Consider the following 16,491-nt stretch of genomic DNA (forward strand, 5'->3'; position numbering starts at 1 on the left):
GATTTCTGAAAGTGATCTGTTGGCTCTTTGATTTAAACGATGCCGAACTGTAAGATCAACATGAAAACAGAGTCTGAGGGGGAAGTCTGTACCTTGGTACACACAGTTTCAGGGAGTAGATATAGTCAGATTCAAGTTTCCCTCCCAGCTCTCTGTTTTCAGCTTGACAGCCCTCTTATTGAATCATTAAGAAAATAGATCGGTGTAGCTCAAACAATCCAGAGAATTTTTCCTGCAATGATTTTCATTCGTACATGTTAAATTAGGCAACAGGTCAAAAACCAAGAAGTGAAAAAAAGGTCCCCACCCCAGGCTGGGTCACATTATCATACTTTACCACTCAGCAAAATTATTAACATCATTAATGTTGATTACTGATGTGGAAAATATAGAGCAAATCTAGAATCACGTTCATTAACAGCAGTGTCTATGAGAAACATGCAGTAAATGTTGCAGTGAATAAAAATAATGATCCATTATCAATGTAGACTATTGGACATACAGAGCAAAATCTGCCAATCAAAAATAAATCCAATACTCTATAATTATTAAAAGTGGGATATTGGAAAATCAAACTGAGTAAATCTAGCAAAAATAAAACATGTTATCAGCGTGGAATATTGAAAAAAGAGTAACATGATACATGAAATATTGCAACAGATGTTCATAATTCATGTGGCATATTGGAAATTTCTGCAACTGTAGCGATAATGTGTAACATGATATGCTGCTGTAACGGCTGCGTGCATGAAACACCTGATAGAATTTTTCCCTCCATTTATTCAGCGGAAACTGTAAATGAACCAACTTTCTCAACATCTTGATTGATAAAAAACGTGAGATACCGGACTCTTGGCCCCAACTTGGCAAACATGACATATGGAGGTCACCTGGGGTGTGGCACTACTTTTTCATGACACGACCATCATTAAATCATTACTATACTTCACCACAAGGGGATGGAAATATTGCTTCAATCCGTCTCGTGTGTTTCTGCCAGAAAGTGCTTTCATTGGTACGCCAAAAATAGTTACTTAAGCAACTGGATAATATTTCAAAACAGTCAGACGTTTCAGACAGCTTCCACTATCTTTCGTCAGTGACTAAAGAAGGATCTGGTACAACTAGGTTTTATACCAAAACTCTGAATAGATATGTTAATGAAGGGAAGACAATTTCAGATGGTTCAATAGGATAACTTTCATTCGTTGTTTTTAGCCCTCTGTTTTCATGATGTGTTCTTGCCAGAAATGTACATCATCTAAGAAGGTCTGGGAACCAGGGACATAATTTGCATTGGCCTGATGTCCAGTGCCCTCCATGTAGCCTGTCTCACCAGTAATGATATACGGTATTGACCTCTGCAGCACAGGAATATGGATTTTCTACCCGTTCTGTCGCCCTGCTAAGCTACAAGTTCATACATGTATGAAGCACTGACTTTTTTTATCACAGCCAAAAGCAAAACAAGCGACCATGCTTTTGTTTCCTACTGTCTGTCTCTCAGTTCCTGTGTATTTCTGCTTGACAGTTTCTTTCATACTACACCCTGTTTTCATATTGTCCTCTTGCTAGGATCATACCTTAGATTAGAAGAATGTCTGAGAATCAAGGACAATATTTAAGGTCCAGTGCCCTCCATGTAGCCTGTCCCCCAACAGTAATGAAATATTGACCTGCAGAAATATGGATTTTCCATCGTTTTGCCGCCTGCCGAGCTGCAAGTTCACAGGAGACTCTGACCTGCTCATTACAGGCCAGATGCAAAAACATTCATCAAAGGGCTGGACTAAATCAATATAGCAGTCATTTAAGATGTGAGATTCTGACATATCAATTTTGTTGTTTACTATTAAGTTAGACCAACAGTTATCTTTAGTTTTAGGTTTGAATATTATATCAGAAAGAGCTGATAGTTTTTTCCTCTTTCAGGATATTATCTCAACTGGTTTTATTATGCTTTTCAAGTGACAAATAAACAAATAGAAATGGAGAAATCCCAGATATATAAGACAACTAGAAAGGCCGTCATTTGCCCCTGAGCAAATACAGCATGTTTAGCCTACTCCTCCCCATGCAAGAAGTGGGCTGTCCCAAAATAACCCCTGGGCAAATCGAAATATTAACTGCATGTAGGAAGGCAACATTTGCGAGAGCATCATACTTTGCCAATCTCCCTCCCGATGCATAAATTGACTGTTCCAAAATCACCCGTGCAAAAATGTCTCTACAAGTTCTGCGAGACGCCAAGAGCTTCTTACTGCAAAGGCTTGCGTGTTTACCCGCAACATGACCTCAGGTAACCTGAAAAGAACACATGTTCTTTGGCCAGCAGCAAATGGAACGCCCGGAACTTTAGATAGAACATGGATTCTAAGATAGAACATGGAACGGGGACAGCACTTTTGACCCGTTTTTGGTCTGAAAATGGGTCCAAAAGTCCCCAAAACGAAACATTTTGAAGTGATGTACACCAGAAATGTGATTGAAGTCCTGTAGAGACATGTTCAAGGCACCCTTGTACCGAATTTCAGGTCATTTGCTTGTAATACCAGGGCACAGGAGCCAAAAATATGAAAATTGCCTAAAAATGCCCCAAAAAACCTCCATAAAAATGATTTTAAGGCCTGTTTCAAAGCAATTTTAAAATCACCTGAGGGTATTTGCCTTCTTTACCTCCATGCCAAATTTCAGGTCGGTTGATTAAAAAATGGCGGAGTTGAATCGATTTGAAGATTTGGCAGGAGGAGAAGAAGAAGAAGAACATGAACAAAAACAATATGTTGAGCCATACTAGGTATGGCTAAACATAATGACTAATTTAGATAGGCACACATGTCCACCATTTTGCTGGTCAAATATTGAATATTTTTACAGATATTTGGAATTCAGGATCAGCTAGCTAAGTCAAGTCATAAGACTTAAGAGCCTCGGAGAAACAAGTCACTGCTCTAGTTTTGCCGCCCGCCCAGTAATTCAGGTCAGAAAATGAAATGACTTTTTACTTATCGCTACTAATGAAATCAGCCTGTGTAGCGAATGTACCGCCGGTGGAAGTGACACATTCGAACGTGTCCAAATTAGATTTCACTACACGGTTTGGTTCGCCGCGATCTGCAGCGGAGTCTATACAGGCGAACCGGGTCAATGGGAGAGGGATGGTTCATTAATTCTGTTTAATGAGGGGAGGTTCATTATATACCCATTTCACATTGCAGGCATCTCAATCATCAATGTCTGATTAGGGCCGGCCTGCCGCATTGGTTCTCACTTCACGCCTCAAGCTGAGGGATATCGGGAGAGTCATGGATGTGTTGCATCTTGTGACAGGCTGTTGTACATGTAGATCAGTTATTTCTATTATTTATAGCCTCACTAGAAAACACAGAATACAGTATATATACAGGCTACCCTGACACATTGCCACATTTGTTCTCAAAATGAGGGTGTAATCGGGATAGTCATGGATGTATTGGGACAAATTCAGCATCTTGCGACAAAAAATGTCAGAAAATGTTACTCACAGATCGATTAGTTCTGTTATAGCCTCACTGGGATAGTCATGGATGTGTCAGTGTTGGAACAAACTCAGCATACTTTGACAGAAAAGGCTGTTGTTTTAAGTTCTGCTCACAAGGAATACAGTACATTACACAGAGACTGGTAAGATTCCCCTCACTCTTTATACGGCAGCGAGAGTTAACAGTGGACCATGGCTTAACGTCCCGTCATAGATTATAAGGACTGTAATACAAATAAATCATATTTCTGAAACATTTCAACCAGTATATATATAGCCAGCTAGTCCTCTGATGTACCAGAGATAGCCTTGATCTCAGACACAGATTTAGGAGCCCAGCAATAGGTAAAAGTAAAACTAAAAGTACTTCCCTCAATTTCCTTTAGAGATGGCCAAGATCACCTGCTTAGATCTCAGACCCATGATTTATAAACCGGTATTACGGAGTAAAACTGATGAGAGTAAAACTGAAACTTGAGCAAAAGTACTTTCCTCAATTTCCTCCGTAATTGGCCAAGATCACCTGCTAGATCTCAGATCCAGATTTATGAACCTGAATGCTGAGTAAAACCGATGAGGGTAAAATAGTAAAAGCACTTTCCTCAATTTCCTCCGTAGATGGCTGAGATTGCGCCTGCTCAGATCTCAGGCCGTGGATTTACGAGTTCCATGGTGTAAAACTACCTCCTGTAAAAGCACTCTGCAGCAGACTCAGCTGTGATGACCCACCGATAACCCTACACTGCTGCGACGAATATCGTCCAAGCTATCTTTACTGGGTAAGGTACACTTAAAAACAAAAAAGAATGAGAGACAATCTACAAATACTATAATAATCTATCAACCCAGGACTGAAGTGTTAAAATTTCCTAGAACTATCGCCGGTGTGTTACGCTCTGCGCTGTACAAGACAGATGCAGCCGTTTGCAATGTTATCAACAAACTATCTCAGCACTGATGCAAGTTGTTGTATCATTAAAGTAACATCAAAATTGATATTGTACACTCAGAATTTTAAGTTTTCTATGTTTTACTTTTAAAGACATAACTGCTAAATTTCAAACCATACCTGGATGTGAAGTTTCACATTACAAAGGAGCTTGCTTCCCTTTGGTATAAACTTACATGTAGAATAGTTTCGAGCATTCTCTTTGAAATTCCCTCTTTCACTTCAGAAATAGAAATTGGTTTCTAAATTTTTCCTTTTTTCGGAACCTGACAAGCACAAAAACCTATTCCCTAATAACCTTCAAGTCTTAACCAGTTTGCTGGGCATGTGTTAATCACACCTGGCTGCACACCTGAGTGAACACCTGGTACAGGTGAGGCAACGACTGACCTCAACCTGTGACCTCTGGTGACCCCAATATGTCATGATGTCATCGGGGGAAAACATGCAGCAAAATTTATTCTCTTCAAGGCCAAGCTAACGCAGTTCTGCGTTTCTCAGACATTCCTGGTCAAAATCCAGCAATTACATCAGTTTAAGATGAAAACAGAGGGCTGGGAGGAGATCCTTCCTCTGAAATTCACTCCTGAAACTGTTGTATCACTGGAAGTTACATGTTTTACCTCAGTCATTGACAAGGTTAACCTCAGATGCAAAACAAAAACCACCAATGTTTACTATCTATGCAAAATTGGTGAATCTCAAGCTAATGTATTTTACTGTTACGTTGATAAAGGTTAGACATCCAGGTAGTAAAATAGCTACTCAAGCAACTGGATAAAATTTTGAAACAGTCAAAATTTTACTACTATAACAAATTTTACTGCTATAACAAAAACTCTTTAGATGTCCATAAAAAAAAATTAATACATTTCCCCTAACTCTATTCTGATTCACTGTCATATGTACTTTGGACGTATACTTTCAAAGCCAATGTCAGGTTTTTCTGAAGCTTCTGTGTTCTTTGTTCTGTAATGTGAGAGTCTGTCTGCTCTTTTCGGTGCCTGATTATTATTTCATGATCAGCACAATGCACGATGCACTGCTACACATGTACATAATCAACATATTTCTGATACGTCCAATATGTGAATTTTCCAACACAGCTGTTTTCAATACATTTTGTGTATTCCTTTATTTTCTCTTGTGTGCATTTCAGTAAAGCTAATTATAGGACTATTTTGCCATGGCTGAAATTTCCCATGTTCTGTTCTGCTCTACATGTATTTTACAGTGTCACCAAATTGTTTGTATTTTTTTGTACTGCTCATAAGGATTTTGCCTCTGATGAATAAAAAAGCTACTACTACATTGAAGGTTTTTCTGAAACAAGATCATATTTTATCCTGTTTTTCAAAGACATACGGACATCTGGCTCTTGCTGGTAGCTGATTATTCTTTCATGACTCCACGCAAAAGACCAGTCCTATCAATGTGCCAAATCATCTCTGACATGCCCGATATGCCGATTATTCCAGAAACTGCTCTTCATGTAATTTTCAGTAATGGGTGTTGCAGCAGATCTCTGATCTGATCTCATGCAACTGTACATAGCATCTATACATAGCACCTGTATTTTATGAAATCTGACACTTCGTTCAAGATTAATTGACATCTTGTAGAATTCCTGTATTTCTAAATTTAAATGATTTTGCAACATAAAAACACAACTTCGGCAATGTAGCAATTGTACCAAATAATTCCAAAACTTGCTCTGCTGTAATTCTCAGTAATGGATGTTTCAGCGTATCTGCTGATCTCGCGCCACTGTAGCAACTACGGCTAATTACCTCCCTATAAAAACTCTCATCAGGGGAAATTGATCATCCTCAAGGGAATTTTGTTATGACCCAAACAAAACAAATGGAAGACAGAATTTTGATGAAGAATTACATGCAGAAAAACATATAAAATTTCCACAGATACATTTCAGGCTTTTTCTAAACATTCTCAAATTTTTGTCCAGAAGTTAAATTTTCTTCTTCTAGAATTTGGAGTCTTCCTATATTGCTAATGAATTCGCAACAAAAAAACTCCCACAATGTAGCAACCAAAATGTAGCAAACCGAATACTAAATGCTACAAACAAAACTCCCACAATGTGGCAAACTAAAAGCTGAATTAATATACTAAGAACACAACTCCTGCAATGTAGCAAACCACAATGTTGGAAGCCGAATAGTTGCGAAAATTCCGTGGAAGAAAAACGGAAATTCGTCCCGCGTTCCGCGGAAATACCTTCCTCCTCTGCCGCCTGATTGGTCTGCGCCTCGTCCAATGGCAGCGTGTCGGTGCTCTCCAGGAGGTGTCGGCTTTCCTCCTTCGTCAGGAGAGACATCTTAAGGCAGGGCTGCGTCTTATTCACGTCTTAAAGGATCCTTAAACAGTACTCCTGTGTCTTAGGAAGGTCTGCCAAGGATCTTTAATCCACAGTGGTCCTTCTTATGTTGTTTATTTGTCTCACAAGGATTCTTCAAGTATCGCGTCTTATATACGATCCTTAAATGTACTCCTGTGTCATTGGGTGTCTTTAAGATGCACTTTTTCTCACAAGGAGTCTTGACGTATGGTCCTTGACAGCTGATTCTTAACCTGCACTTCTTGGCCTTAAATCCGTCTTAGAAGGACCCTTAACCCGAAACCTGGCTTGAGCAGCACGTGGGATAAAGTGTCGCTGCACGGGGAAGCTTAACAGCACTCCACACTGGGGAGAAACCCTGAGGTAGGGTGCGTAAGAGACAAGTGAAGACTCCGTGAGGAGAAATACTGTTTGTTATGCCACACGAGTTGTCCTATGGTCGATGATCCACACAGGAGACTGACCCTTGTGTTAGGTTGGGTAACAGCTGGCTGGTAGAATTTGATGGAGAATAGTTTATTATGCTACAGGTGTTCGTCCTGTGATCCACACAGAGGAGCGACCTTCGTGTTACATGTAGGTCAGGTACCAGTAGAATCTGATGGAGAGTGGCCGTTTGCTATGCCACCCGTGTTCGTCCTGTGGCCGATGATCCACACAGGAGACTGACCCTGCGTTTGGGCGGGTAACTCTCAGTCAGTCGTCTTTCAAGGCTTGTGCAGAATTCGTGGAGAACAGTTAACTATGCCACACGTGTGGTGGGTAATCCGCACAGGAGAGCGACCCTGCGTTAGGTCGGGTGAAACTTGATGGAGAATCGGCGAGGTCCGACCGTTTGTTATGCCACAGGTGTTCGTCCTCGCTGATCCGCACAGAAGACTGACCCGTTGTCAGGGACACCCAGATGGAATTTTACCGTCCGTTACAGAAGCAGTTTGACCTTTACAGGCTACAAATGTGGCTATAAATCCTGCAGAACTCCACACAGGAGACAAACCTTGTTGTAAAGAGCACTCCACAAGGGGGAGAGAAACCCTCAGCACTGCACAGTACTTAAGTACCAGGCTGGAGGATGGCCTTCTGTTATAGTCCCATCTCCTGTAGTTTATTGATGATTCCTTTCACTAGCCTGTGAATTCTGCGGTCAGGCCCACATAGGAGAGAAACCCTGATGGTGTTAATTAACACTGTAGGACAGCAGGCACCTCCTTACAACAGTCCACCTTCAAAAACTGCAATGTAGCAGTCTGTTGTATCTGTCTTGAAATGTAGCAGCTGGAGAGTCACCGTTTTGCAGCACCTGTATCTCTTACTTTTGGCTTTCTATATCACCTGTGTCCCACTTTCACTAGTCTGTGGATTTTGCCGTGAATTCTGCGTCCGTTTCACCTTGACTCCCCCGTCCTGCCGCCACGCTGACAGCAGAGGTCATCCCATGCACCAGCTGGCACGGCGGCCATCTTGGATCCGGCACACTCCACTGGGCACGTGCAGAACATGCCACGTCCGCACCGCAGGTGTGCCGCCAGGTGTCACTTTCACTTTCACCACAGGTGAGCTCACAGATGGGATGATGTCACACTAAACCTCACAAAGGAGATGAACCCACAGACAGTCGCACTGGGGAGGCACCGACCGATACCCACACTGGAGAGCAGCCTTCAATACTGATGGTATCTATGGCTGCAGCGATATATGACTGGGCAGATAGTGATCAATAAACCGTATGACATCACTGTTTTCACCACGCACAAACTATAGGCAAGCATCTGATGAACCCACACACACAGACTGGAAAGCAGCCCTCAGTAATGATGGTATCTACAAAACAAGCGATGTATGACTGGGCAGGTACAGACAAATAAACCGTATCACATCACCAGAAACTGTACACTTAGGAACTACACTCCCACCGATACCCACACTGAAGAGCAGCCTTCAATACTGACTCCATAGATGCAGCGATGTATGACTGGGCAGCTACAGATCAATAACCTGTATCACATCAGCACACAGGAACTGTACATGAAGGCAATCAGCTTCCAATCCTCTGCTTTAACGACGCACAAACTACATGTACAGGCAATCATCTGGTGACCCAGATACAGGAGATAACCACACTGGAGAGCAGCCCTCAAAACTGGCTCTATAATTCAAATGCAAGGATGTATATTTGTACATGTATGACTGGGCAGCTACTGGTTAATAAGCCGTATCACATCAACACAAACTGGACAAAAAATGGAATTGAGATTTTTTCACAGTCTACAACATCAGTAGTTTCAGGGCACATTTTGCAATCATCTGATATCTACATACAGATGCAGCGATCCATACATGACAGTAACAGATCAATCCACCGTTTGACATCACCAGTTTCACGATACACCAACAACAACAGACAAATCATCCCATGGGCCAGATCCGGAGATCAAAGCCTGGGAAGTACCTGGGAGGCCTTTTGCTACGACCCAATTTATCTCCCACCCTTATCTGGCTATCAGAGGTTGTGGATTCTCCCCTCCAGGCTAATTACAGGTGATAACAGGAAGGAAGAAATAATGACAGGGCTGAGAGAAAAATCACAAGATATAAAACCCTTCTGTTTCCAAGGCTAAAGGATGGGTGTCCAAATCAGGCTTCTTTGGGTTTTATTTAGAAGCAGTGACAGATGAAATGACCCATTTATGACCAGGCTAAGTACAGGCAATAACACCAAGGAAGAAATACAGACAGGGCTGAAAAAAAACATGCATAACCCAAGACTAAAGGATGGTTGTTGTCCGAAACAGGCTTTTTTTTTAGCTTTGAAGCTTTATTTCGAAGCAGTGACAGATGAAATGACCCATTTATGACCAGGTTAATTACAGGTAATAACACAAGGACAAGGAATAACAACGGCAGTGAAGACAGAGCTAAAAGTGATACCTTATGAATAATATAATGCAAAGGGATGACAGTCCAAAACAGGGTTTTCAGGGTTTGCATTTTTATTTTGAAGTGACTGATCAATGAAATGACCCTTTTCTATTCATGATTATGAGACCTAGAATTACCCCAGACTGTTGACAGTACATGCAGATTCGATGTTCAATGAATAATATCATTTGCTTATCTGATAAGTACAATAAACAGTGGACAACAGCTTAATATGCATTGCCTCCCTCACAGTCATGTGCAAATCAAGCCAGCAACAACAGCCGGGATTCAAACCCTAAACCGTCTGTAAAGAAGCCCGGGGTCACTAACTGTTGTACCGAGAGCTTCCACTTCAAGCCACTGAAAAGGCCATCGAGTCCTGACAATAGAACCATTAAATTTTAATGCCTGTCGACGTCCCAGAAGAGCCGATATTGTCCCTTCCACAATAACAGCTAAGAGGACGTACTGGATTATCTATTTAGTCTGACAGGCGATACTCACATGGACTACATTGTACATGTATGTAAAACACGGACTTTGAAATATTATAGAATATAAGAATTCATGTTTAAGCCACTTCAAATCATTTCAGACATTTGTGCAAACATAAAGCAAGATTAGACAAGACAAAAACATAATCAAGGCTGGTAGGAAATTTGCATCTGACAACAAATGTATAATTCACTCCCTGAAACTGTGTGTACTGTTTTCAAGGTACAGACTTTCTAAGAGATCCGTTTTCCATGTTGACCTTTTCTTTTTTCAGGCCAAGGTCACAGAAGAGCCAGTATTTTCCCTCCACAATACCTGCTGAATAGGATATATATACCGGATGCACAGGAGTATCTATTCAGTCTGCCAGCTGATGCTACCATAGACCATGTCGGCGTAAAAGACAGCTGCAGCTCATAGTACATATTGTAACCTTTGTACAAAATATGAAATTATTGATATTGAGGCTTATTGAGCTATTTCTCTGGTTCACAGGCAGTTAAGTGTGAAAATTAAGCATTTGTTCAAGAAGAAAACAGCAGGCTGGGAGGAAAACTTGGTTCTGACTACTCTCATCTCCCAAATAAACATACCCCCCGGAATAAACATACCCCCTGGACAAATCTTCAAAATCTAATAAACGTACCCCCCGGAATAAACATACCCCCCGGAAATTGACCAAATTTACAGATAAACTCAGTGTCCATGCTACTTCTGTCTGAGGGATACAAGATGATTAGCAGGATCTCTTTATTCATTTATTGACTATTTATGCCTGTCTGAGGACCATACCAATTAAGTGTATAACTATTGAACAGAATAACTGTACACGTCTTGTTCAAATTATGATATTCCTTGCCACTTCAAAAAGATATACTGTAGTAGCAATGTTGAAAAAAATTGGGCATAGGTTCCCCACTATGACCCCTAACCAGGGGCCAACGCTGCTTCAAATTCAACAAGTTAAAATGTATAAGATCATTGATACATGCATTTTCTGCTTGGAACTTGAAGCAAGTAAATTGTTGTATTTACTGACATATAATCAAAACATGAAAAGTAGTCGCCAACTTCTCAGTTCACTTGGATAAGGCAACACTTTGAAAGTCTAGTCTTTTTCTATACAAATGTATCAACATTTAGAAGATGAACAGAAAATTACAATATCCTGAATATATGGTCATCACAGGTATTACTTATATTTTGTAAAAGTCATGATAGAGAAAAGGAAGACTATGACAATCACATGTATATGATGTAACTTTTTGTCTTTCCCAACTTGCCATTTATCTTCTATGCCTTCCATATAGAAACATAGATTTGTAAACATTACATGCCACAAATCATTGTGTTGTGTCAAGGACATTTAATATCATATAATATCATGGAAAATATAATATAATGTTCTTGGCTTTTGTTGTTGCAATACAAATAATTTAAAATCTTAAAATTACCCTTGTATGTATCATTTTGAGAAACTAAATTGTCAACAAATTTGTGAGAAACCTCCTGAAGGCTTGTTACAATGTTGCCACAAACTACAGGGTTCTCATGTTACATGAAAGGGTGAGCTATAGACAGTGGCGGCGCCACAGACAGAAAGGGGCGGGGCTAACAGAACATACACTCATGTTCTTAGAAACCTCCGGCATTCTTTCTGTAGGGGAGTGATCTTTTTTCAAGCATTTTTCAGTGATGATAATGGTGACTAGATTGCAATTGATTTTCTTATATATACTAAGGTATTAAAAGTTTTTTTGTTAAACTGCAAAAAACACATTTCTGACGAAGGCAAAGGAGTTTTGGTTTTAGATCAAAAAGAGTTGTTTCCCCTTCTTGGAAGTGAGATCTTCCAAAACAAAACATTCACACAGACTGTTACTGCCGGGTGCGTTACTGTGGCGCTTTTCGAAGGGCTAAATTTTCATGTTTGCGGCTAAATTTTCATGTTTGCGGTAGGATTGAAATGTTGTGATATACTTTCAAAGTAATTGTAAAGTTTTTGATGCTGAGACACAGCTGTTTGTGGTGTTATTTTTATATTTTCATTTTGGGAAAGACTGTATCTCACGTGAGTAGAGTAATGTATTACATGCGCAACGTTACTTGAAACACTTTGCGCCGCTGACATATATTGGTTTCTGGTCAGCATGCTTTGGTTTACGATGTAATGAGACTGCTAAAGTTGTTCTTATAAAAAGAATTGCATTTCAAAACGTCAGTGTGGCGTCTTATTTTCGCCCAATAACAACGTTGACTTTGAAGTGTTATAGAGATCGACCGATAGGTTACGAGTTCAGCCAGGATTTCACAAAGGCCGAGTCATAGCGGCAGGGAAATCAACGCTGCTTAGCAGGAAAATAATGAATTATGAGCAAAAATGCCGGGGAAATATTGGCAGGAAAACCCAAACTTTGAATTTTAAGGGGATCCCAGGTTAGCAAAACTCAAATTTTCAAAAAAATAATAAACGTACCGTCCCAAATAAGAACGTACTGGGTGGATTTTGAGGCTGAAAAAAATAAACGTACCGGTACGTTTATTTGGGAGATGAGAGTATATACATGTACGTATATTCACAAGCTGAAACAGTGTGTACCAGAGTGCAGACTTTCCCCTCAAAATCAAATTGGTGTCAGTCAAGTATTCTTATTACATAGATAGAACTTTATTGCACGACAATTGTACCCGGTACAAAGTATGGCAAGAATTCTTAAACATAATACAAAGTAGAAGTATAGAATAGAAGCACAGAATTAGAGATAAGAATCGTATAAAATCAATGAATAAATGTAATTCCTTCAGGATAAGACTCCTTGAAGTTTGTCAGTCTGTTTCATTTGTAAGGACAAATTCTCATCCGATCTCATCAGATCTTAATTGTTCTAACAGATGAAGTGCTGACTGCTGCTATATCGACATGTTAGGCTACTCCGTCCTCATTGTGTGGATGATATCCATGTGGGGTCGTGTGGCGCAACGGCAGAGCGTTCGACTCAGAACCAAGAGGTCCCGAGTTCGAATCCTGTCATGTCACCGATCTTGTGCCCTTGGGAAAGGCACTTTACACGACTTTCCTCACTCCACCCAGGTGTAAATGGGTACCTGACTTCGGTTGGGGAAAGTCGTATTGAGGTCACCTGGTGGCGCCGAATGGCAGCCGCCCAGACCCTTGCGACAGTTCCACAAAATGCAAGTGTGGATAAGAATTAAGATATTATATGTTGTGTATTGTGTGAAACCTGTAGAACCCAGCATCAATTCAGCGCTAGAAAGTCTGCCATTGCGGGTAATTTCTGACCAATAAAAAAAATATCGTGGTACAGAAGTATTGATTCTGGACTGATTTCAGAACAAAGAACCCGGCAGGTTTCCAAGAACCGCAGCCAACAAATCAAACAAAGCCGGGAAAATCAGGGGGGAAATGTGCAATTGTTAGATCTACTGAAATTGCAAATATGCTGTAAAATGTTCAATTGCAAAATATTTGGGCTCTCCTGTGAGTGTGATGCCATCTATATCATTACATTTGTGTGGCCTATTTAGTCTCAAATGAGTCTTCCTTTGACATGTCTGTCCAGCCACTGCTGACCATTATACCTGTGATTCCACTCAGTGCTAGCCTGACATCCAAACCTATCACAGCTCCCGAGGAGAGGACAGAAGAGACTCGGGAGCTACCGTAAAGTTTCTAATATCATACACATCCCCATTTAGGTACGCTATTGGAAACGTTACAGTACAAAAGGTTTGGATGCCAGGTTAACTCAGTGCTGCCCCCTGTCTGCCATGACTGGCACTGCACCATAGTACACATAAACATCATTCTGCACTCTCTCCCTCTCTGTCACTTTTTTTTTCGTACCTCAAAAGGCACTAAATATATGCATACAACAGAACCACAATATCTACACTGACTGTTAGTTGCAAAAAAGGAAACAACTAAACTATAGGTACAAGTTTTAAGACAATCATAAAGACATAATCAAAATGGTGGAGGCTGTCTTGACAAATTGCTACCTTGTCCTAATTTGTTCTTGGAAGAACAACCCTTTAGCTTACTACAAGTTAACCTTCTCTCTGCTTATCCTAAAGGTTCATCTGGTTAGTAAATTCTGGAGAAGACAAGACAGCAGTGAAAGGGTTAAAATTACATTACTAGCTAATGGGTATTCAAAACAAAACCTTCTAGTCTGTCTGGTGAAAACTCATTGTAGGAGTCGACAGACAAGCCCCACAAATGTGGTTAAGATTGCAAAATAACTACCACAACTAGGGAAAATCTTTAAGACATGATGTATCAAACTACTGATTTCTAAGACATACAGATCCAGCGAGATCGTAAGAAGTACCTGATTGTGAAGTCTTATCTTCCCTTCCTACCGCACAGCGTCCCTGTCGACTGTCTTCTGACCAATAGGACAGTTTCTGTTAGACTCTGATGGTCGTTTTCTCACAAGTAAACAGGTCAACAACACTCCGGGTCAACACAAACAAAACAAGTAAACAACAGGGCGGCTCAGTGCAAACAACACCACAAACTAACGATTACTTGCTTAACGAACCAATACATTAACATATGCCAAATGACAGTTACTCAAGCAACTGGATAAAATTTTGAAACAGTCAGACGTCAACACATTAAAACCCACATAGATCTTATACTACACGGAGAAGCTTTAGAAATGATGCTATAACAGAACTATCTGATATTCCTAGAAAAAGGGACACTTGAAAGAATTAACAAGGATTTAAGTATACCAGAAAGGCTTGGGCACATTAAGGGAGCTGTTCTGATTGGGTAAAACAAGGCCAAGGATGCTTACTGCACACGTAGGCATCTATAAAAAACGATAAATGGGATTTCCTTGGAGACACTTCAGCAACTTGAATCCATTCCAGGTATTGTCTATGAATATAGTACAATTCCAGGAAACCATGGCAACATTCCTGGAAACTATCCCAGCTGGGACAGGTCAACTGGAGTAAAGGTTCATGTTGGCATGGTAACATACTTTAAGCTGGGAAGAAGGAGGGATGGATAGAGGGATGGATAGAGGGATGGATAGAGGGGTGGATAGAGGGGTGGATGAGATGATGATGTGTGCTGTGTTCATGTTGGGTGTGTATGTAAGAACTGTTCACAGTTGTATCATATCATATCATATACAAATCAATTGTTACTGTAGTTGTAGTATTAGATATCAATAAGTAACAAACCAACATTTACATTAAATCTTTTGTAGGTCCATTTTAGTACAGTTTATAATATAGTACAATGACAGATGTTTGCTTGCGCAGAAACTGTTGACAGCAACAACCTTGTCCGAAAGTTAGCACAAATGTAAACCTGTCTGTTTCAGTACAGCACAAGTATGAGAAAGGACATTATTGTACAGAACTAGCACGTTAAGACACCATTGTAGTACAGAAACAGTTTAGTACATTTCATGTACATGTATCATAGCAACAGTACAAGTATAGTACAGTAACAGTACAGTAAGAGTACGAGAACAGCACGTGTTATTTACCTTGTCCAGACTCCTCCTGGGCTACAGGCATGCTTCGGTTGCAGCAACTTGCTGTTAGAACTGCGGAGCCTCGCTCTGGTGAGGAACCGCTTAGCGACGCACACACAACGCTGGTGAGAGACCCGTTAAACGCAGGTGAGAGACCCGTTAGCACCACACAGCAGAGACGTGAGGTTAGGCTGGCGACGTGTTGCCGTGGAGACGGATGTTTAGCACCGCAGCGGAGACGAACCACAACCAGCGAACTGCAGCATGCAACACAAGGCACGGGTTAGACCATTAGCTGGGGGAGGGGGTTATTATCCATTAATGTAGCAATATTACAATATTACCTTGGACCAGCCCACTGAAGGAGGGGGGTTAGAGGAAATGAGTGTTTGCACAGAGAATCATACATGCAGTTGTTACTATTACAACTTACACTAAAAAAGTTTGTAAGTCATAATCCAGATCTGGATCTTTGCATTCATTATAAAATATGTACCTGATGTATCTGTATCACAGTATTTGTACCTGTTCCTGTATCTGAAACAATACCTACATGTACATCTGTGTCTGTAGCTGTACTGGAGACTGTATTTAGACCTTAGTTCTAAGGCATTTTATACATGTACATTGTCCCATATATACATCATGTACTTGAATTTGCTATTTGAATCCATTGAAAGAAATCCTGGTGTAGAAGATGAGATTTGGGACATACATTTGTACGATCAAA

At 40.5% G+C, this 16,491-nt stretch overlaps 1 protein-coding gene across 8 annotated transcripts in view; it reads right to left on the reverse strand.

Annotated features, from left to right (window-relative positions):
* Nucleotides 1-16,491, reverse strand: part of LOC136420346 (protein PALS2-like) — a 58,611-nt gene that overhangs the window by 32,985 nt on the left and 9,135 nt on the right. For 6 of the 8 annotated variants that reach the window (XM_066407197.1, XM_066407195.1, XM_066407196.1 and 3 more), the window contains exon 1: nucleotides 6,708-6,822. The exons of 1 other annotated variant lie outside the window; for it this stretch is intronic. In XM_066407197.1, coding sequence (XP_066263294.1) covers nucleotides 6,708-6,807 — 100 coding nt within the window. In that variant the 5' untranslated portion in view covers nucleotides 6,808-6,822. Of the gene's footprint in view, nucleotides 1-6,707; nucleotides 6,823-15,773; nucleotides 16,019-16,491 lie in introns of those variants that run through there. One more of the 8 variants, XM_066407199.1, reaches the window with a different exon arrangement.

The sequence above is a fragment of the Branchiostoma lanceolatum genome, chromosome 15 (genome assembly GCF_035083965.1).
Source record: "Branchiostoma lanceolatum isolate klBraLanc5 chromosome 15, klBraLanc5.hap2, whole genome shotgun sequence".
In the NCBI taxonomy this organism is placed as follows: Eukaryota; Metazoa; Chordata; class Leptocardii; order Amphioxiformes; family Branchiostomatidae; genus Branchiostoma; species Branchiostoma lanceolatum.